This window comes from Vanacampus margaritifer, chromosome 2 (genome assembly GCF_051991255.1).
Source record: "Vanacampus margaritifer isolate UIUO_Vmar chromosome 2, RoL_Vmar_1.0, whole genome shotgun sequence".
Classification (NCBI taxonomy): Eukaryota; Metazoa; Chordata; class Actinopteri; order Syngnathiformes; family Syngnathidae; genus Vanacampus; species Vanacampus margaritifer.
The window spans coordinates 17668856-17690121 of record NC_135433.1 but is presented as its reverse complement, the minus strand read 5'-3'; the positions used below and the strand labels follow the sequence as shown (position 1 = coordinate 17690121).

At 40.9% G+C, this 21266-nt stretch overlaps 1 protein-coding gene, 1 long non-coding RNA gene and 8 other non-coding genes across 10 annotated transcripts; 2 read left to right on the top strand and 8 right to left on the bottom strand.

Moving 5' to 3' along the window:
• The first annotated feature begins 1966 nt into the window (after nucleotides 1–1966).
• LOC144042628 (metalloproteinase inhibitor 2-like) lies at nucleotides 1967–3989 on the top strand. Its single transcript, XM_077555435.1, has 5 exons — nucleotides 1967–2186; nucleotides 3069–3151; nucleotides 3224–3326; nucleotides 3479–3600; nucleotides 3777–3989. The coding sequence occupies exons 1-5, from the start codon at nucleotides 2057–2059 to the stop codon at nucleotides 3951–3953; spliced, it is 615 nt and encodes a 204-aa protein (XP_077411561.1). The 5' UTR covers nucleotides 1967–2056; the 3' UTR covers nucleotides 3954–3989.
• Nucleotides 3990–7890: 3901 nt separating this feature from the next.
• Nucleotides 7891–8950, top strand: LOC144042677 (uncharacterized). The gene is made up of 2 exons (XR_013290943.1): nucleotides 7891–8091; nucleotides 8727–8950. It is a non-coding gene; the product is annotated as an uncharacterized LOC144042677 (long non-coding RNA).
• Nucleotides 8951–11967: 3017 nt separating this feature from the next.
• On the bottom strand, nucleotides 11968–12055 carry trnay-gua (transfer RNA tyrosine (anticodon GUA)). Its single transcript is given in 2 exon segments — nucleotides 11968–12003; nucleotides 12019–12055. It is a non-coding gene; the product is annotated as a tRNA-Tyr (tRNA).
• Nucleotides 12056–13001: 946 nt separating this feature from the next.
• On the bottom strand, nucleotides 13002–13089 carry trnay-gua (transfer RNA tyrosine (anticodon GUA)). The gene is given in 2 exon segments: nucleotides 13002–13037; nucleotides 13053–13089. It is a non-coding gene; the product is annotated as a tRNA-Tyr (tRNA).
• A 667-nt stretch (nucleotides 13090–13756) lies between these two features.
• On the bottom strand, nucleotides 13757–13844 carry trnay-gua (transfer RNA tyrosine (anticodon GUA)). The gene is given in 2 exon segments: nucleotides 13757–13792; nucleotides 13808–13844. It is a non-coding gene; the product is annotated as a tRNA-Tyr (tRNA).
• A 93-nt stretch (nucleotides 13845–13937) lies between these two features.
• On the bottom strand, nucleotides 13938–14025 carry trnay-gua (transfer RNA tyrosine (anticodon GUA)). Its single transcript is given in 2 exon segments — nucleotides 13938–13973; nucleotides 13989–14025. It is a non-coding gene; the product is annotated as a tRNA-Tyr (tRNA).
• Nucleotides 14026–14401: 376 nt separating this feature from the next.
• trnay-gua (transfer RNA tyrosine (anticodon GUA)) lies at nucleotides 14402–14489 on the bottom strand. The gene is given in 2 exon segments: nucleotides 14402–14437; nucleotides 14453–14489. It is a non-coding gene; the product is annotated as a tRNA-Tyr (tRNA).
• Nucleotides 14490–14647: 158 nt separating this feature from the next.
• Nucleotides 14648–14735, bottom strand: trnay-gua (transfer RNA tyrosine (anticodon GUA)). Its single transcript is given in 2 exon segments — nucleotides 14648–14683; nucleotides 14699–14735. It is a non-coding gene; the product is annotated as a tRNA-Tyr (tRNA).
• A 518-nt stretch (nucleotides 14736–15253) lies between these two features.
• On the bottom strand, nucleotides 15254–15341 carry trnay-gua (transfer RNA tyrosine (anticodon GUA)). The gene is given in 2 exon segments: nucleotides 15254–15289; nucleotides 15305–15341. It is a non-coding gene; the product is annotated as a tRNA-Tyr (tRNA).
• A 93-nt stretch (nucleotides 15342–15434) lies between these two features.
• On the bottom strand, nucleotides 15435–15522 carry trnay-gua (transfer RNA tyrosine (anticodon GUA)). Its single transcript is given in 2 exon segments — nucleotides 15435–15470; nucleotides 15486–15522. It is a non-coding gene; the product is annotated as a tRNA-Tyr (tRNA).
• Nucleotides 15523–21266: the final 5744 nt, after the last annotated feature.

The window sequence follows — 21266 nt, the reverse complement described above, 5'->3', positions numbered from 1 at the left end:
CACCTGATTGATATAAAGCAAGCTCCTGATCTTTAGAATCGGGTATGTCGAGGACTGAAATATCTAACACCTGGAACTTGAGTACCAGGATTGGACAAACCTGAACTAGTGGCTGCTTTTATAGTTTCCCCACAATTTTGGTTTGAGGTCAAAATGCTGTGATTGGCATGGGTTCATTACTGTTCAAGGCTTTATATGGGTACTAGTTTGGTGAAATGGTAAAGGGGAAGTCAAAACTTTTTCATATTCAGTGTGCCCCACTAGTCTTAACCCGGCATTCTGATATTGCATTTGTGGACTATGACTTGAGCAGCTAAATCCACCTGTTTTTCTATCAGGGTGTTTATTTTGCCCCTAACTGTCGACAAAATGACATCAGTTGCTGAGGTAACTTGTCAGTGCTCACCTGTTTTTAGCTAGGAGGGACTTCGTGAAAATTGTCAACTTCTGGAAAAGTTTGATTTCTGGCAGGATGTTGGGTATAGGCCCAAGGCAAAGTTGGTCCTCGAGGGCCAGAGTCCTGCAGGTTTTGGAGGTTTCCCTACTCCAACACAGCTGATTCCAATCAACAGGATCATTATCAGGCTTACGCGGAGGTTGCTGATCATATATTCAAAACATGCAGCAGGACTCCGGCCCTCGAGGACCGAGATTGCCCACCCCTGGCCTTGGGTTTTCAAAAATCCATGGATGCACACCTAGTGGCTGGTATGAATACAATCCAAAATGGCCCACAATGAAAAGAGTAAAGGTTATATCTCAGCTTCCTTTACTCTTAAATTGCTGTATGACACTTTCTGTACATTGACCCAAGGAATCCAATTCTGATCTTAAAGGGTCATTAACAACTTTTTTTTTGGACCTTTCAGCCATGTTAAAATGCAAATTCCTTGCCAAAAACATCGCGGAAGGGGTGTTTTGCTCCATTCGCCCCTCTATGAGAAGTTGTAGGTCATTCTGCTCTCCAAGCACCAGCCCCTCCCAACCCGAGAAAACGAGCGGGTATTAAATCTGTAACGTGATCAATTGAAGACCCACCCCCACACTGCCTCTGGGGACTAAACACGCCCATTTTCGCTGAGACCTCCATGCTCGCAGAATAGTGATAAAAGTTGCCTTTATCTGTGTAGCGATAATTTGGGATGCCGAAATGGCTTTTGAGAAATTTAGACGGTACAGAGGGGAGTTGTAATTTCCTCAGCAACCTCGGGGGCACCACGTTGACTTTGTTTGTTTGTAGGAGCAAAATAAACGATAAAAATCCTATTATCAAGTATTCATAGTAGTATTCATGGTTTTAAAGCTGTGTCAGCAGGGGGGTCGGGCCAAAGCCCACAGTGCACATGAAGCAGACCAAGCTTTTGGGATAGTATTTGATCATTTTGGATCAGAATTGACAAACCAGATGCTTCATTTATCATGCTGAACACATTTCATACATGACCATGATCAAGTTATAAAGTTATTATTAAGTTATTGGCAATTTAAACTACAACTGATTTTGTGTGTGGACAAGACAAGAATAAATAGGCCAATGTTTCTTTACCTCATCACAAAAACTGCAATTAATATTTTTCTCAAATTTCTGCAGCTCAAAACTGGTTGGATAATATAAATGTATAATTTCAGAGGAAATGTCTTTAATGTTGTTGGTGATGAAAGTTACAGGTGAAAGCAGTCATCAATTAGTGTGTGAAGTCCTCAACACAAAAACTTCACATTTCTGTCAAATTTCTGCATGTTGAATGCTTGTTAAAACTGCGACCCGACTTCGGATAAGCAGATGGATGGATGAAACGTGTTGGATAAAATCTATGTATCGTTTCACAAGAAATTTCTTTAACTTTGTTGGTTATAAAAGTGTCAGGTGAAAGCAGTTATTAATCAGTGTGTGCGCGCGTCACGTGGTCCTTAATTGTGGGTGGAGTCTGCAGCTATAAAGCCTTTGTCAACCGCAACTCAAGCAGAGTAAACCTCCTCTTGTGACAGAACAGTGCTGAATTTGGTTGTGGCACTGCAGCTGCTTTTTTTTGTGCTTACTGTGTTCCCTTGAAGGATGATCTGGAAGACGTTTGTGCTGCCCGTGGTGCTGTTGTGCTTGTGGGGGCTCCAAGAGGAAGGAGCACAAGCCTGTAGCTGTTTCCCGATTCATCCGCAGCAGTTGTATTGCCAAACAGATGTTGTTGGTGAGTTGAACATACTCAAATTTATCATATAATTGTTTTTTTTTTTTTCAAATTTTTAGAATAGGGGGTAGAATAAATTCTAATCTAAGTGAAGATTCCTTTTTAAATTTAACTTGCTTGTATGTCAAAGGGAAGCAGGTGCTCTCAATGAGTGCTGTACTGTTTGTGATTGTCTAGTCTTATTTGTATCTTTTTAAATCTTGTAGTTGGTTGAATATTTTAGAACATTGCTACTTGTGGACGTTGTAACAAAGATAATTATTTTTTTAATTAAAACCATGCTATTAACTCATTTATTACCATTGACGGAGATGTCAAAAATGCATTTGAACTATTTCTATTTTAACAATTTTCCCGTTTTTGTTATCAAGAGTATGGAAACCTATTTTTTTTTTATTGTACATTTAGAACAGATATAAAATTTGTGATTAATCGTAGAGTTAACCAGTGAAGTCATGCGATTAATTATGATTAAAAAATTGAATCGCCTGACGCCCCTAATTTTTCCTTTTTCTTCTATTTTTTAAAAAGAAGAAAAGATTATAAAAAAAATTAGGGGTGGCAGGCAATTAAATTTTTCATAATTTATTGCATGGCATTGTTGTGCAGTTGACTCAATATTAATCACACATTTTATATCTGGTCTAAATGAACAATCTTTTTTTCTAAGTTTTCATACTCTTATTAACAAAAATGGGGGAAACAATGTTGAACTAATAGAAATAGCTCAAATAATTTTTTTAACGTCTATAGCCGTCAATGGCAGTGAATGAGCTAAAGATAAGCTCTTCGTTTGGTTCTGTGCTTCTGTCTTGCCCCCAAATCCTCCAACCTAGATACCCCTCTGGGTTTTAATATCTTTTTGAAAACGTGTCTTTTTAGTCATCAGGGCCAAGATTCTCGGAGTGATGCCTGGCGCACAAGGTAAAGGTCGACCCACCAAGTATGACATCCAACACTTGACGGTGAGATACTTTGGACATAAATGCATCTTCATGTATGTGTGTTGGACCTGACTCTTTGTTTTTGTTTTTCAGACCTTCAAGGGAGTAAAAAAGCTTTTTCCTGCCATCTACACTGGACCCAACTCTGCAGCATGTGGAGTCACTCTGGCCAAGGGTGCTGAATATCTACTCATGGGTATATAAAGCTTGCTCAACTTTCTCCCATATGTCAACTCACACTATTAATGCTGAAATGTCAGCCTTTGAATGCTTGACAGTTCTAGGCTTTTGATTTTACTTGAACTGAGGTTTTCCCTGTCTCCTTACTACCGTCCTCTTAAATTACAGGCAGACTGCAGTCTGATGGCACACTGCATGTCTCCCTGTGTGACTTCTATGAGCCATGGGATGCCTTGAGCACTATTCAGAAGAGTCTTTTGTCCCGCTATGCAGAGGGTTGCGATTGCACGGTAACACAACTGGTTTTTAGCCTCTACTTTGTTTATGCCATTAGAGGCCCCTCATATTGGTAGATGTTGCCCACTATAAACACATGGACAAGTGCCAACTGTTTTATCATTTATTGGCGTGCTATAGTAGTCATGTGGTGTGTGTTGCTTAAATCCCTGTCCTTGGTCACCCACAGATCAAGTCCTGCTTCTCCTTCCCATGCTGCATGACCGGCCCAAGTGAGTGCTTGTGGACAGACTTCCTGCCGGAGAAGATGGGTGTTGGCGAGCAGGCCCAAAACTTTGCTTGCATCAAGAGCAGCAATGGATGTTGTGCCTGGTGCAGGGGGTCTGTAAAGAATACCCAGTTTTGAAAGGCTATTAACACAAAATAAATCAAATGAAACCAGTGCAGGTCTTGTGTTGATTCATTAGGCAAAGGCTGAGTGTCTTATTTATTTTTAAAGGGGGTGGGGTGTGCGTGGAGGTAATTGGAATATTTGTATTTGTATATTTAGTTACTCGTCAAATTTTAAGCTGACCATTGTCTTAAAATCACTCGTGTCCTACCTGGGACCCTACAGCGTCTCTAATAGTAATGTGCAAACTTGGTTCTTACGATACGATATACTTTTATTTTCACAGTGGGGAACTTTTTCCTCGACTCCGTCCAGCTGCAGTTTACTGTACAGAGAAAACAACAGAATAGAGATAAAAATTAAAGTTAAATAAGAAGTGCCGCAATAAGTAGAAGTCTTTACAGAAGTATGCATGTGTAGAGAAGTACATACGTGAGGATTGCACACACTCCTATTTATATATATATGAGTATGTACAGCACGGCTGCATATATTCCACACGCACAGCATTTCACCATGCATGTGAGTTAATGTCAGTTAAGCAGTTTGATGGATGTCGGCAGGAATGAGTTCTTGTAGCGGTTCAGCCTGGTTCTGGGGGCCCTGAATCTCCTGCCGGAAGGCAGTAGCTGGAACTCATGATGCAGAATGTGAGTCGAGTCGGTAACAATTTTCTGTGCCAGTCTGGTGACGGACCGCTCATAGAGCATCTGTAGGGAAGGATGATTCCTGACCCCCATGATCTTCATGGCAGTCCGCACCAGACCGGCAATCTGTGACCTTGACTGCACAGTCAAGTTGGCGTACCAGGCCGCAATGCCGTATCTGATGCTTTCCAATGCAGCCCGGTAGAACAGCATGATCCTCTGCTCCACTCCATAGACCCTAAGTCTGCGTAGGAAATAGAGATGCTGTTGGAGTTTGGAGCAGAGACTTCCAACATGTACCCTCCAGCTGAGTGTGTTGTCTTGTGGACCCCCAGATACCTGTATGAACCCACCTGGCTGATGTGATTGCTTTTAATGATGACTGGCCTGTGGTCACCAACAGTTTTTGGATCACATATCACCTCCTCTGTCTTCCCCACATTGAGCACAAGATGATTCTGGTCACACCACTGGACAAATTTCTCTATTTCTGAGAAATAGTCCAGTGGGCTACCGCCGGCCTGCAGCAAGCTGATGATAGCTGTGTCATCAGAGAACTTAAAGTTCTCTGGGTGTGATGTCACACAATCATTTGTGTACAACGTGAAGAGGACCGGGGAGCTGACGCAGCCCTGTGGGGCGCCTGTGCTTATCAATCTGGGTTCCGAGAGGGAGCTATTGACCCTGACTTGCTGTGTCAGGAAGGAGTGATACCACCTCGAGATGTACGGGTTCACATTCATCGCCTTCAGTTTACCCAAAAGCAGGTGCGGCTGCATTGTGTTGAACGCTGAGCTAAAGTCAACAAACACGCGTGCATAAGCTTTAGGGCCGTCTAGGTGTTTGCTGACCAGATGTGTGATGCTGTTGATAGCATCGTCAGTGCCGCGACCCTGCTTGTAGGCAAACTGAAGGGAGTCTAAGTGTGCATCCACCTCCCCCCTGAGCAGGGTCACCATCAGCCTCTCGAAACACTTCATGACAATGGAAGTTAGAGCCACAGGCCTGAAGTCATTATTGACCACAGGACATTGTTTTTTAGGAACCGGGATGATTACTGATTTTTCCCAGAGACTGGGAATGGAGTGTGAGTCCACAGATCTCTGGAAGATGGGCTGCCATGCCGCTGTGAGCTCTTCTGCACAGGATTTTAGCAGAAAGGCAGATATCCCATCCGGTCCTGAGGCCTTTTTTGTGCAGACAGACTTAAAAGCAGATTGGACATCATGGGGATGAATCACCAGCCTTGAGTTCTGCTCATTCACTGAAATGGACCTCAGGACCTCCCCACATTCAGAGGAGAAGTCCTGGGTTTCTAATCTTAAATAAAAGTCATTCAGCTCCCTTGCCTTCTGGAGGTCATTTAGGGTTCTTGCGGGCCTGCAGGTTTTTGAATTGGATGTTTCCCTTTGACTCACATGAGTCATATGATCAGCTCTGCATAAACCTGATAATGATCCAGTTCATAGGAACCAGGTATATTGGATTGAAAATCTCTAAAATTATTCAATCTGTATTTATGTAGTATCCTAAGTTTGAAATATTTTCTCTCTAGGCCAGGGGTTTTGGAGGTTTCCCTTTTCCAACATAAGCTGATTACAATCAACAGGATCAGGGTTATGCAGTGCTTGCTGATGAGCTGATCATATATCAGCTGTGTTGGAGAAGAGAAACCTGCAGGACTCCGGCCCTCGAGGACCGAGTGTGCCCATGCCTGCTCTAGGCTACACTGAAAAGAAAAAAAAACACTAGATAAACTTAAAAATATTTGAGTAAACCGACACAGTTGATATTTAGGCTTCGATCAACTAAAATGTTTAGTTGGTGTAACCTGAACATTCCACCTTGAAGTAATGTTATTTATTAAGGCAAGGTAAACCCATTGTTTTTGTTTGTCCCAATTTAAAAAAATTAAGTTGAATTAATTTTATAAAGCCCAATTTTACTTTTTGTTTTGTTTTTCTCTAATGTCTACATTTTTTGGCTAATACAAAGAGTTCAAACTTTAAACTGTTGGGCTTATATCTCCACTTTTTTTTTCAAAATAAAAGCCCAAGATTTAGATTTTTTTTTTCTTCAATATTTTTTTCAAACTAAAAGCCAAATGTAGTTTTATTTAGTTTTCTCTTCTAATATCGAAATGTTTTGGCCAATCCAAACCGTTCCAACTTCAAACTGTTCGGTTTATACGTACAGCAGGGGTGTCAAACTCATATTAGCTCAGGGGCCGCATGGTGAAATATATATTATCAAGTGGGCCGGATCGGTCAAATGATTGTATATAACTTAAAAACGATTTCCAACAATTATACGCAGATTTTCGCTATTTGTGGGCCAGCCCTAAATTACGGAGCTCAATTGTAATCAAATTGTTCCAAAAAATAACACAAACGCAAATGGAACGCGGCAACACTTTGCCTGTATGAGTTTTGGACGTGTTAAATCTACCTGTTTTGGATATATATTGTTCCCAGAATATATCTTGTGGCACAGTTAATGAAGTTATAAGGACATTAATCCTTCATATGTATTTGTGTTACCAGTAATTGAATTTGTGTCATAATTAACACGTTTATGTTGGTCTATGATAAACTAACCATAACTTGGTGGTTGTGTGTAAAATAATGGAATCCAGAACGATTGAAATTACAATTTTTTTTGTTTTTGCTTTACATAATCGTCTCGCGGGCCGGATTAAACCCCTTTGCAGGCCTAATCCAACCCGCGGGCCGTATGTTTGACACCCCTGTGTTACGTGATGTCAGCAATATATGAAACGCATGCGATTCACAAAGCGCATGTGCATATATTAATAGTGTGAAGTACTCAAAGGGGCCACTCATGAATGAAGCATCAAGGACACATAAATATTAATTTTGGCTTTTATTTTGGAAAAAATAGGTAGGTCCTACAACATTTTTTTTTTTTACAAAATAAAAGCCAACATTTATATTTTTGTTTGTTTTTCTCCTAATTTCTACTTCTTCTTTTTTTGCCATTCATCGATGAATAAACAAAATAATTGACGGATAAATCAATTATTAATATAGCTGTTAGTTGCCACGCTAAACATATTCTTCCCCCCAAAAATGCAATTATATAATATTTTCATCAAATTTCTGCAGGTAGAAACTGGTTGGATAAAATTTTAGTATGATTTCATTGGAAAACTTTCTCATTCTGTTGATAATGAAAGTCTCAGGTGAAATCACTCAATCACAAGTGGCATCACTTAATTGTGGGCGGAATTTGCAGGTATAAAAAGGCCCTCATCAACATTAACTCATGCAGAGTGATCCTGCTGGTGTGATACAACAGAGCTCCTTATCTGGTACAACAACCGGTTTTGAGTTTGTTTCGGGATGAGCTGGAAGATGTTTGTGCTGCCCCTGGTGCTGCTGTGCTTGTGGGGGCTCCAGGAGGAAGGAGCACATGCCTGTAGGCTACAGGCTGTAGCTGTTTCCCGATGCATCCGCAGCAGGTGTATTGCCAAACGGATGTGGTCGGTAAGTAGAATAGGACTCCACTTCTGTTATTATTTATTGTATCTGTTCCTGGGTGCAAATGCTATATAGTATATTACTGTAAATAATTGGACGAGTGTGCTTTGATAACTTAAGCATATGACAGAGATTCTCATTTAATAATAAAGGGCTTCCCATTTAACCCCGCTTCCACAGGTAAACAGGCCTTTAGTGTTAATTTAGCATTAAACTGGTGTTTTCAATATAGTGAAACTCTTGAAATTTACCCTGTGACCAAATTCTAAAAAAAAAAATCTGACCTTTACATCATTTTAATTGTAAGACTTCCTAAGATATGCAATTTCACTTTGTAGTTATCAAGGCCAAGGTTGTTGGAGTGATGCCAGGTGCAATAAGTTTGGGAATTCTCCAAATATGTCTTTGAACCTTATTAGAACCAGGGACCTAAGAATTTCAGTTAAGACACTCTACAGTCCTCCGCTCTACCAACTGAACTTACAAAGGTTGCTATGTCTTGAGAAATAAATAAGAAATTGGGACATGACTCGGATGTAGATCAGAAAGTTTATGGAACAAGGAGTAATTATGGCATTTTCGAACTCGGTATATTCAGATGAATTAGCCACAATTATTTTTATTTCCTATTTGTGATTAAGATTGGGAATTCTCCAAAAACTCATTTGAGCCAGAGTCAAACCAGCAACCTACAGATTTCAGCTGAGACCTTCTACAGTCCTCTGCTCTACCAACTGAGGTATTGAAAGTTCACTTCTCAAGAACATCTGAGGAATTGGGATCACACTCTACAGTCCTCCGCTCTACAAACTGAACTTACAAATGTTGCCATGTCTTGAAAAATAAAACAGGAATTAAGACATGACACCGTTGTAGAGAAGAAATTTTATGGAAAGGCTTTGTGCAGCAAGGAGGAATTGTGGCATTTTCAAATTGGGTGTATTGAGATGAATTAGCAAAACATTTTTTTTATTTTCGATTAAGATTATGAATTGTCCAAATACTCATTCGAGCCGGAGTCGAACCAGCAACCTAAGGACTTCAGCTGAGACCTTGTTGAGACGCATTTTGTAATAACGGTGCATTTTGTAATAAACGTCCAAAATGTAATAACTTTTTCATTTATTTTTGTAATAAACTGCTGCATTTTGTAATAAACTGCCCAATGTATTTTGTAATAAATTTTGCCGCATTATGTAATAAGTTATTAAATTTTGAGAAGATTATTACAAAATGCACTTGCAACTTTTTTATTCTCTAGAAAATGTAATAACATGGTGCATTATGTAATAACAATTATAAATAATTGTTTATTTGTTTGTTAATTGTATTTTATTTTACTTTAAAGTATTTGTAAAAGTTAGGCCTATTATTAGTATCACTGTATTAGCCTAGTAGCAGTACTTAGCAATTACTATCAGTACACTATTCATCCTCAAGGGTCATTTTGATAATAGACTGAAACATTTCAGTTGGTAGGACAGGCTGAACAGGGGGTGTAGTCAGAACAGGCTCATCAGGCTGGATAGGTGGGTCACACTCATCTAGTGAGTCAGGCTCGATTGGTGGGTCAGACTCATCTGGTGAGTCAGGCTGGATAGGTGGGTCAGACTCATCTGGTGAGGCAGGCTGGATAGGTGGGTCAGACTCATCTGGTGAGGCAGGCTGGATAGGTGGGTCAGACTCATCTGGTGAGGCAGGCTGGATAGGTGGGTCAGACTCATCTGGTGGGTCAGACTCATCTGGTGAGGCAGGCTGCAGTGGTGAAAGTGTGTTTTCATATAACTGTCCTACTTGAGCATCCAAAACATGCTCTATAAATGGTGTGACTGGTCCCTCCAAACTCAGATAATGTTCTCCACGCCCCTCTGCCACATGACCATGTACTAGCACTGGATTGTTGTGACAATATATGTTTGACTCTGACACAATAGTTGAGGCATTGATTCCCAGAGAGGAAATTACAAGAAACTGGACCTGGAAAATTTCAGATGCTCTTTGCAATGTAATGTGGTCACCATAGGTTCCAGTTCGGGCCATTCTTTCCAAATATCCATCCCAGTCATTGCCCTCGACAAAGTTGAACAAGACTGTTTCATTTCCATTGTATGGATAATTCCTGAGGTCTTGGACAATTTCATCTCTTAAGCTTTCTGGTGATCTAAATATTCCAAGGGTGGATAGCTGGTCAGCCATGGCTGCAAACTGACAATTTCCATCTGGGTCAGGGTCATAGCGAATGGCTTAACTCCATGGACATAAATTCCTCTAGTCTGTCTGTGTGTGTGTACTGAAACAAAAGTGGATTTAGGCCTCTCCTTGATGGTGCTGTCTTGAAATTTTTAGAGTGTGTCTTTTTTCGCAGCCGGGTAGCACTAGTTATATCCGACACGAATAACCATTTTTGTGTTTATCGGAGGGTCTTTGGGTCCCAAAAACTCACTTTGTATTTTGAGAGCTTTCGATTTTTTTTCACAATTGTACCACGCCTTATGTGATACTTTTTGGAGACTCGATGGGCACCATCCCTCATTCTGACCAAAACAGCGTCCTTAACATTGTAGTGTTGTGATAGGTTTTGTTTGAATGCACGCTTGATCATTAGTTTAGCACAGTGCTCAGAGGCCTTCCATGCCATTCTTCTCACCCTTTTTCGTTTAGTATCAAATTTTTCTTGATGTCTCAAGGATGGTAAAGTTGAATGTTGATTCCTCACATACTCCTTACGAACAGCAGATGGAGAACCGCATAAAGGATGCCTTATGCTGTTGCTTTTTCTTCCATAGTATACTTCAAATGGAGACCTCCAGCCTAAAACTTCTTTAAGATCCTCATTGAGCACTCTTGAATATACAGGTAGGTGCTTGACCCAGTTAACTCCGTTCCGTTGAAATTTCACCAGATCATACATGATCTTCTTTCTTAGCCACCTATGTGTCCTCTCAACCTTTCCTTGGCTTTGTGGATGATATGCTGAACTTTCAATTATTTTCACTTGCAGAGATGTCATTAGAATTTTCACTTCCCCTTTAAACTCAGTCCCTTTGTCATGTTGTAACACTTTGGGTGGTCCATGTTCACGATAAATCTTGTTAAGGTGTTTGGCAATTTCAACACTACTTTTTCTTTTCAATGGTTTCAGCCACATGTAACGACTGAACACATCTATCACTGTAAGAATGTAACGGTATAAAGCCTGACCATAACTAATTTTCATTTTTCCCATGTCCAATAGGTCAATTTGGTGTTGATCTTGCACTTCTTTGGCTTGAATGGTCATCAAAGGGGGCTTATTTAGAAACTTTGCATTTTGAAGTTGGTACCACTCAGTTCTGTTCAAGATTTCCTGCACCATTCTTTCACTTATGCCAATATGATGCATTGTCTTGCTCCAGAACCCTTAGTATCATCTAGACCCTTTTTAACAACACAATCAACATTAGATTGTAGCATGACTGGCTTGCCGGCACACAGCAGTGTCTGCCCATCCTCACTGAGAGAATAGACCCCTTGATTTCTCCAGAGACGCACCAAGGCATTTTGTTGAATTCTTGTGCGTTCAGAAACTGGAACATGAAACTCGCCTCTCAACTTGCGAACTGACATTGTACATTTCCTCGGTCATTGCTTGCTTTTGTCCATGGCCTACATGAGTTAGAGAAATGTATTTTTATTTCCTATTTGTGATTAAGATTGGCAATTCTCAAAAAACTCCTTCCAACGAGCGACCTAAGGATTTGAACAGCAACCTTCCATAGTCCTCCGCGCTACCAAGTGAGTTATCGAAGGTTGCTGTGTCTTCTCAAAAACATCCGAGGAATGAATTAGCCACAAATCTTTTAATTTCCTATTATTGATCAAGATTGGGATTACTCCAAAAACTCCTTCGGGCCGGATTTGAACCAACGACCTAAGGATTTCAACCGAGAAATTCTACAGTCCTCTGCTCTACCAACTGAGCTATCAAAGGTTGATGTGTCTTCTCAAGAACATCCAAGGAATGAATTAGCCACAAATCTTTTTATTACCTATTGTTGATTAAGATTGGGAATTCTCCAAAAACTGCTTCAAGATGGATTTGAACCAGCGACCTAAGGATTTCAACAGTAACCTTCTACAGTACTCCGCTTTACCAACTGAGTTATGGAAGGTTGCAATCTTTACTCAAGAACATCTGAGGAATTGGAATAACAAAGTATCAATCGCCAGGGAGGAACTGTGACATTTTTAAATTTGTATATTTAGATGAGTTAGAGAAATGTATTTTTATTTCCTATTTGTGATTTAGATTGGGATTTCTCCAAAAACTCCTTTGAGAGAGATTTGAACCATCTACCTAAGGATTTCAACACAAACCTTCTACAGTCCTCCGCTGCACCAACTGAGCTATCGAAGGTTGCTTTGCTTTCTCAAGAACATCTGAGGAATGAATTAGCCACAAATCTTTTTATTTCCAATTATTGAATAAGATTGTGGTTTCTCCAAAAACTCCTTCAAGATGGATTTGAACCAGCGACCTAAGGATTTCAACGGAAACCTTCTACTGTCCTCCGCTGTACCAACTGAGCTATAAAAGGTTGCTTTGCCTTCTCAAGAACATCCGAGGAATGAATTAGCCACAAATCTTTTCATTTCCTATTATTGTTTAAGATTGGGGATTCTCCAAAAACTCCTTTGAGCCGGAATGGAACCAGCAACCTTAGGATTTCAACCAAGACCTTCTACAGTCCTCCGCTCTACCAACTGAGCTATCGAAGGTTGCTGCATCTTCTCAAGAAAATCTGCGGAATGGGGATAACAGAGTATAAATCGCCAAAGACAAAACTGTGACATTTTTAAATTTGTATATTTAGATGAGTTAGAGAAATGTATTTTTATTTCCTACTTGTAATTAAGATTGGAAATTCTCCAAAAACTCCTTCGAGCCGGAGTTGAACCAGCAACCTAAGGATTTCAACCGAGAAATTCTACAGTCCTCCGCTCTACCAACTGAGCTATCGAAGGTTGCTGTGTGTTCTCAAGAACATCCGATGAATGAATTGGCCACAAATCTTTTTATTTCCTATAATTGAATAAGATTGGGATTTCTCCAAAACTCCTTCAATCCGGATTTTAACCAACGACCTAAGGATTTCAAGCGAGACCTTCTACAGTCCTCCAACTGAGCTATCAAATGTTCTATTATTGATTAAGATTGGGAATTCTCCAAAAACTCCTTTGAGCTGGATTCCAACCAGCAACTTTAGGATTTCAACCGAGAAATTCTACAGTCCTCCGCTCTACCAACTGAGCTATCGAAGGTTGCTGTGTGTTCGCACGAACATCCGAGGAATGAATTGGCCACAAATCTTTTTATTTCCTATAATTGAATAAGATTGGGATTTCTCAAAAAACTCCTTCAATCCGGATTTTAACCAACGACCTAAGGATTTCAACAGAAACCTGCAAGGCGGATTGAAACCAGCAACCTTAGAATTTCAAACGAGACCTTCTACAGTGCTCCGCTCTATCAACTGAGCTATCGAAGGTTGGTGTGTCTTCTCAAGAAAATCTGAGGAATGGGGATAACAAAGTATAAATCGCCAAAGAGCAACTGTGAAATTTTTAAATTTAGATGAGTTAAAGAAATGTATTTTTATTTCCTATTTATGATTAAGATTTCTCCAAAAACTCCTTCGAGCCGGATTTGAACCAGCGACCAAAGGATTTCAACAGAAACCTGCTACAGTCCACCGCTCTACCAACTGAGTTATCAAAGGCTGCTTTGCCTTCTCAAAAACATCCGAGGAATGAATTAGCCACAAATCTTTTCATTTCCTATTATTGATTAAGATTGGAAATTCTCCAAAAACTCCTTCGAGCCGGAGTTGAACCAGCGACCTAAGGATTTCAACCGAGAAATTCTACAGTCCTCCGCTCTACCAACTGAGCTATCGAAGGTTGCTGTGTGTTCTCAAGAACATCCGATGAATGAATTGGCCACAAATCTTTTTATTTCCTATAATTGAATAAGATTGGGATTTCTCCAAAAACTCCTTCAATCCAGATTTTAACCAACAACCTAAGGATTTCAACAGAAACCTTCGAGCCATATTGAAACCAGTAATCTTAGAATTTCAAACGAGACCTTCTACAGTGCTCCGCTCTATCAACTGAGCTATCGAAGGTTGGTGTGTCTTCTCAAGAATATCTGAGGAATGGGGATAACAAAGTATAAATCGCCAAAGAGCAACTGTGACATTTTTAAATTTATATGAGTTACAGAAATGTATTTTCATTTCCTATTTATGATTAAGATTGTGATTTCTCCAAAAACTCCTACAAGCCAGATTTGAACCAGCAACCTAAGGATTTCAACAGAAACCTTCTACAGTCCTCCGCTCTACCAACTGAGCTATCGAAGGTTACTGCATCTTCTCAGGAAAATCTGCAGAATGGGGATAGCAGAGTTTAAATCGCCAAAGACAAAACAGTGACATTTTTAAATTTGTATATTTAGATGAGTTAGAGAAATGTATTTTTATTTCCTATTTGTAATTAAGATTGGGAATTCTCCAAAAACTCCTTCGAGCCGGAGTTGAACCAGCGACCTAAGGATTTCAACTGAGAAATTCTACAGTCCTCCGCTCTACCAACTGAGCTATCGAAGGTTGCTGTGTCTTTTTGAGAACATCTGAGGAATTAAATAGCCACAAATCTTTTCATTTATATTATTGATTAAGATTGGTAATTCTCCAAAAACTCCTTCGAGCCGGATTTGAACCAGCGACCTAATGCTTTCAACCTAGACCTTCCACAGTCCTCCGCTTTACCAATTGAGTTATAGAAGGTTGCAATCTTTACTCAAGAACATCTGAGGAATTGGAATAACAAAGTATAAATCGCCAGGGAGCAACTGTGACATTTTTAAATTTGTATATTTAGATGAGTTAGAGAAATGTATTTTTATTTCCTATTTGTGATTAAGATTGGGATTTCTCCAAAAACTCCCTCAAGAGAGATTTGAACCATCTACCTAAGGATTTCAACAGAAACCTTCTACAGTCCTCCGCTGTACTAATTGAGCTATCGAAGGTTGCTTTGCTTTCTCAAGAACATCCGAGGAATGAATTAGCCACAAATCTTTTCATTTCCTATTATTGATTAAGATTGGAAGTTCTCCAGAAACTCCTTCGAGCCGGAGTTGAACCAGCGACCTAAGGATTTCAACTGAGAAATTCTACAGTCCTGCGCTCTACCAACTGAGCTATCGAAGGTTGCTGTGTCTTCTCAAGAACATCTGAGGAATGAATTAGCCACAAATCTTTTTATTTCAGATTATTGATTAAGATTGTGGTTTCTCCAAAAACTCTTTCGAGCCGGATTTGAACCAGCGACCTAAGGATTTCAACAGAAACCTTCTACAGTCCTCCGCTCTACCAACTGAGCTATCAAAGGTTGCTGTGTCTTCTCAAGAACATCCAAGGAATGAATTAGTCACAAATCTTTCTATTTCCTATTATTGATTAAGATTGGGAATTCTCCAATAACTGCTTCAGGATGGATTTGAACCAGCGACCTAAGGATTTCAACGGAAACCTTCTACAGTCCTCCGCTGTACCAACTGAACTATCACACTGAACACTGCCCCATCCTGCTGCGTTGGGTTGGGGCGCGGGCCGCGTTGGGGTGGGGGGCGCTCCTGCTCCTGGGTTTGCCCCTGCGGGGCCCTGAAGTGTTGCGCTTGCTCTGTCCTGGCAGGGGTCGACGGCTCCCCTCTTTGGTGGAGATTTTCATGCATGCCAGATCCACCACACCAGCATCTATTGAAATTCAGTCGCACTCTGCTTCTTCCTCAGGTCATTGAATCGGTGGAGGCTGGTGTCTGTGGATCTCACTCTGCTTCGTCTGTCCTTCCTTCCTATCCTCAGTCTCTCCTTTGGTCCCTTGAGGTCTCCCTGATTTGTTGGAATTTAGATGTCACCGGGGTTGGTGAAGGACTCTGGTTGGTGGCCTGGTGGGTGGTGTCTGGTCGGTGCTGGATTTCACTTTCCTTTCTTTTCTTTGGTCCTTCCTCGGGTCTCTTGACGGCCTCACGACTCTGGCTGGAAGTGTTCGGTTTAGGTGATGGGTTTGGGATTTTTTAATAGGTTTTAGGTGAACTAATGAATACACACACACTCGCACACACGCACATACACGTTCTCAACCACATACAACAAATATATTTATATATATATATATATATATAAAAAAAATTAAATTAAAAAATAATAAAAAAAATAAAGGAGAGCAATGATGATGACATGTCAAATTGGTAAAATTACCGAATGAACAATACTGAGCTCTCCAAGAAAATAAATAAATAAATAAAATAAAAATAAAAATTAAAAAAAAAATTAACCAAATTGCTACGTTTTTCCATAAAGAACTGTCATTTTTCATCCTTGAAATGTATTTAGAAGAAAAATGCAGTGAAATTTAGTAGCGGAGTTTAATGTTGCCGATAGCCCCTGGCTCTACCCTCCCCGTTTTTTTATTTTATTTCAATTTAAGCTTGTGTTATTTTGTGTTTACATTTTCTAGCTTTTCTGTATAACAATGTACCATGCTGATATTTTCAGTAAATTTAAATGAATAAAAAAGCTATTCAAAAAAAAAAAGTGAGAGCTTCTTTTTGATTGAATTTGGCTCTTATTTTGCCATGTCGCCACATAATGCAGCAGCAATTCTTATTTTGAATTCCAGCAAAAACAGTAGCCGAGACTTGCCATTCGTAAACTCTTATGGTAGGCACGCACAAGCGTGTGCAAGCTTGGACAGTTCAATTGACCCCGCCCCGTATCCGGTCACGCACCAGTGTAGTGCCAGGACGCGCAGTGTAGTGTGGTGGCGGTCTAGTGGAAAAGAGTGTCCTCAGTTCCCAAACGTTTACCGAATGTTAAAAGAAAAGGTGATTAAACCGTTGTAAACATTACTCTGTCACAACTTTTTTTAGAACGTGTTGCAGCCATAAATAGTTTGCACATTAACTCTTTTACTGCCAAAAACGTTAAATGACGTTTAGTAAAAACCTACAGAGGGCCGCCAAGGACGTTAAAAGACGTTCTCCAATTATTTTTTTTTTTTGGGGGGGAAACGGGTGGAGGAAAGCCTTGGCCAGCTGTGGTGAAAGTTTCAAGCAGATCTAGTTAGCCTAATGACTATTTTTGGCCCCTAGATGGCAGCGATGACTCTCTTTTGACAAGATTGGGTAGGCGTCAGTAGAAGACGTGAGGCGGAGCTAGAGGGGACAATGGCTGGGGATGGGAAGCGAAAATGGCGACCGGTTGCAAGCAGCTCACCTTGAGCATTTTTTTCAAAGACGAAAAGCATCGACCAGTGCTAAAGAGCACATTGATGACGACGATGATCATCATCGATGATGATGATGGTGACTCCGAGGTTGGAAGCGTTGACGCGGCAGTAGAAGACGTGAGGCGGAGCTAGATGGCTGAGGAAGCGAACAATGGCGACCGGTTGCAAGCAGCTCATCGACCAATGCTAAAGAGCACAGTGATGACGACGATGATGATGATGGCGGCTCCGAGGTTGACGCTGAAGTTGGAAGCGTTGACGCCGAAGTTGGAAGCGTTGACGCGGCGGCTATGACCATGTCATAAAGCCTCACCGGCTAGCGATGCTAACACCGGAAAACGCGGAGCACAACCGAGCACGCTCAGGCGGACGTTCAATCGGACGACGAAGAGTGCCCCGAGTCCAATGCATATTCATCGGAGGAGTGGGTACAGTCTGCTACTTGCTATTCCCTGGAATAAAAGGCCGTCAAGAAAGTGTAACGTCTGCACGCGAAACGGACAATCGAAGTGAAACGTATCTGTTGTGCAAATCCTGCTCCCTCTCCGTGCACGCAGGGCAGTGTTACAAAAATAAAAACTGTGTTTGAAACATCCACATACTTGTAAATAGTACCACAGTTGCACACATTTGTAAATAGTTTGCGAAATTGTTTTGTCAAATTGTTACACTGTTGAATGGAAATAAACGTATTTTGCTATGAAAAAACACTTTTTCATTGTTGGTGTTAGTGTTTTACAGAAGTAAAGCACTATTTAGGTGTTTGTGGCATCATTCATGAACAAAAAGAAGTGTACAATTCACTAGAGTGCATGAAATAACATCGTTTCACAAAAAGCTTGTTTTCTCCGTTTTTTGTTTCAAAACAGAGCATTTCGGTGAAACTAACCATTTCCTATTGTTGATTACTGAAAAACAGAATAAGGTAGAAACAAACTTTTTTTTCTGATGAAAGATGAGAGTTCAATCTTTCATTTGGTAGTATGTGTGTTTCCATAGTCTGAACACAACATTATCTGTGGACCTTGAAAGATCAGTCAAAATGCTTAAATCGGCTGGCACTGACGGCATCCCTTTTCTGAAAACGTCTGGCAGTCAAAGAGTTAAATACCTTGTCTTTGTAGTGCATTCAATTAAATATAGGTTGAACATTAGCAAATTGTGTTCCGTTTTAACACATCCCTACTGGAATTTCCTTCGCCTAGAAAATCTTAAAGTAGAGTGAAAACCATGTGCATGGATTCAAAGCAAACTCTTTTCCTGACAAGTTAACCAAAAATCACCTTACTCCCTTTTTATTGATGCAAGCTGGTTAAATCCTAAAACAGAAAATACATTTTCACACTTGGACTATTTTTATCACTTAGAAAGAGCTCACTCCAAAAGGACTGTGGTCTTCGTTAGTCTACATTTCAAACAGACCATTCTTCCATCCTTTCACCGTGTTAAATAATATTCTCCAACGCTCAGAGTGCATTGGAAAAACATGGAATGGTAAATTTAGTTTCAATAATATGCAAAAGGGTCTAATAGGTCTAGTATTCACATATTACATGGCTGGAGCCTCACCTTACAAGAGGCTGCCATGTTTCACTGCAATCTTCCGGCTACTTAGCAAACAGTTACCGCTGGTGGTGCTTCCATCAAATGTCGGACCCAATGGGTCGACCGCCTCTTACCTTCTACAGCTGGGCCTGCAGGTGGTCGTAGAGTTCCGTGATGAAGGCTCCCACCGCTAGTCACCTACTTTGCTGTTGTTGACATTTAACTGTTTCAATTTATATTTTAACTGTTTCAATTTAATTATACATGTGTAGAAGTAGATGAACATATGTTAACCCAACCAGATGTGTAGGAAAGGTTGTGATAAGGAATGCTTTTGATCTCATCTCTGTTTGAAGTCTCCCTCTCTGTTCCCGGAACAACAGAGGGGGCTAAAAGTTTCTGTTTATCAGGAGGAGGTGCCAAGCGCTTTTGCTCTTCAGCTCGTCCTGTCGTAAAATCGTATAGGGTCCAGAATCTCTCTACATCAAAGACTCTGGTCGGGAAGTACTGTTTTTTGTCACATCTCTGCTAGAGGTTCAAAGGAGAGCATAGGCGGGGCTGAATCTAACAACTGTTGTATAAAGATGCTATAAGATTGTCATCCCGACACACACACTGGACAGCGATCACCATTTTTCAGTGAGGTCTCTGTGTGTCTTTTGAAAGCTTTTAAAATAAAAAACTTGCAAGAAACTTCATCGATCTCATTCATAATTTACTTGAACACGCAATAGATTACAAAATCCAGCTAATCTAACACTGTCTTAAGCCTTTACTAGCTTTTCCCGCTAGACCAGACATGGGCAAACCCCGGCCCGCGGGCCAAATACGGCCCGTTATGCGTTTCAATCCGGCCCGCTGAACTTATCCAATAAGGCTAGAAAAAAATGCAATTTTTATTTTATTTTTTTATTTATTTATTTTTTTTGTTTGTTTTGTTCAGCTAAGTGGCCGAGTGGTTAGAGTGTCTGCCCTGAGACTGGGAGGTCGTCGGTTCAATTCCCGGCCGGGTCATACCAAAGACTATAAAAATGGGACCGATTGCCACTCTGCTTGACACTCAGCATTAAGGGTTGGAATTTGAGGTTAGATCACCACATGATTCCCGAGCGCGGTGCTGTTGCTGCTCACCGCTCCCTCAGGGGATGGGTCAAATGCGGAGAACAAATTTCGCCCCACTTAGATAGGTGTGACAATCAGTGGATCTTATCTTATTAATTTTATTTTACATAGGTGGCGCCAGCCACGGCGCCCAAATTTTTATTGTGGGTGGGCCTGAGGAAAAATGGGTGGGCCAGAGAAAATATCCCCCAAAAAAAATTCCCTTCACGTCCCTAATAGTGCTTTACCGCGGGTACCAAGGACAGCGATTAAGTTGCCGCTCTTAACACACACTTTTTATGGCGTTATTTCGCTTCTTTAATTACGAGGGCGCAGAAAATAAAATCGCTGGCGCGGTCTCACGTAATGTGAAGGACTGCTGTGAGTTACAGGTGCAGCTGGAGAACGCGCTCTCCAGCTGCAGCAGTATGAGCAGTGGATGACTGGTGTTGGGATCCACTCTCCTCAGACTCCTGTGCAGATTATGTTTTACACCAGAGTCACTGCTGTGTAACTTCTACACACCCGGAAAATATGATCACTGGGTCGGGGTCTCACTGATAAGCTCGTTTACGCACAGAAAGGGGACAGAAAGATACGCAGGGCACATTCATAACAACGTTTGCAATCTATTAAAATAAACGGGAGAATGGCAGTAAGCTTAACTCAAGATAACTGATTCATAAAATACAATTCTTCCTGGATTTGGACATTTACAGCAGGAGACGGCACGGTTTTGTGTTAAACACAGCAATAATGTCCTGATAGTCCAGAGAATCGGTCAATTCTTTTTTGAAAGAAAGCAGAGACAAAGAGTTCAGTCTATCAGTCAACATTGTGGCACTGTTGCGTGTTTTGATCCTTTTGACAGCTGAAGATAGTCTTTCTACATGTTGTCATGGTTGAGGTGAGGAGCGCGCATGCAGGAGACTGTTGATATTGGTGAATACATCCCCGGGGCGTGCGTCGAGCACTTCTATGAGCGTTTCCTCGGCTTTTGGCTTCTTTTTGAGCTGCTGCACAAACACCGTGTGCTCTGCGTCCCCCACGGAGATGGAAAAGTGGTCAGAGACGGATTGGATGTACGCGTTTTGTCCTCAGCGCGTGACAGGCAGCAGCCGCATGTGTCACACGTACTGTGGGCCCGGGTTCATTTAAAAACAGCACCTTTCAGAACACCCAAGTCACTTTACAAAGCA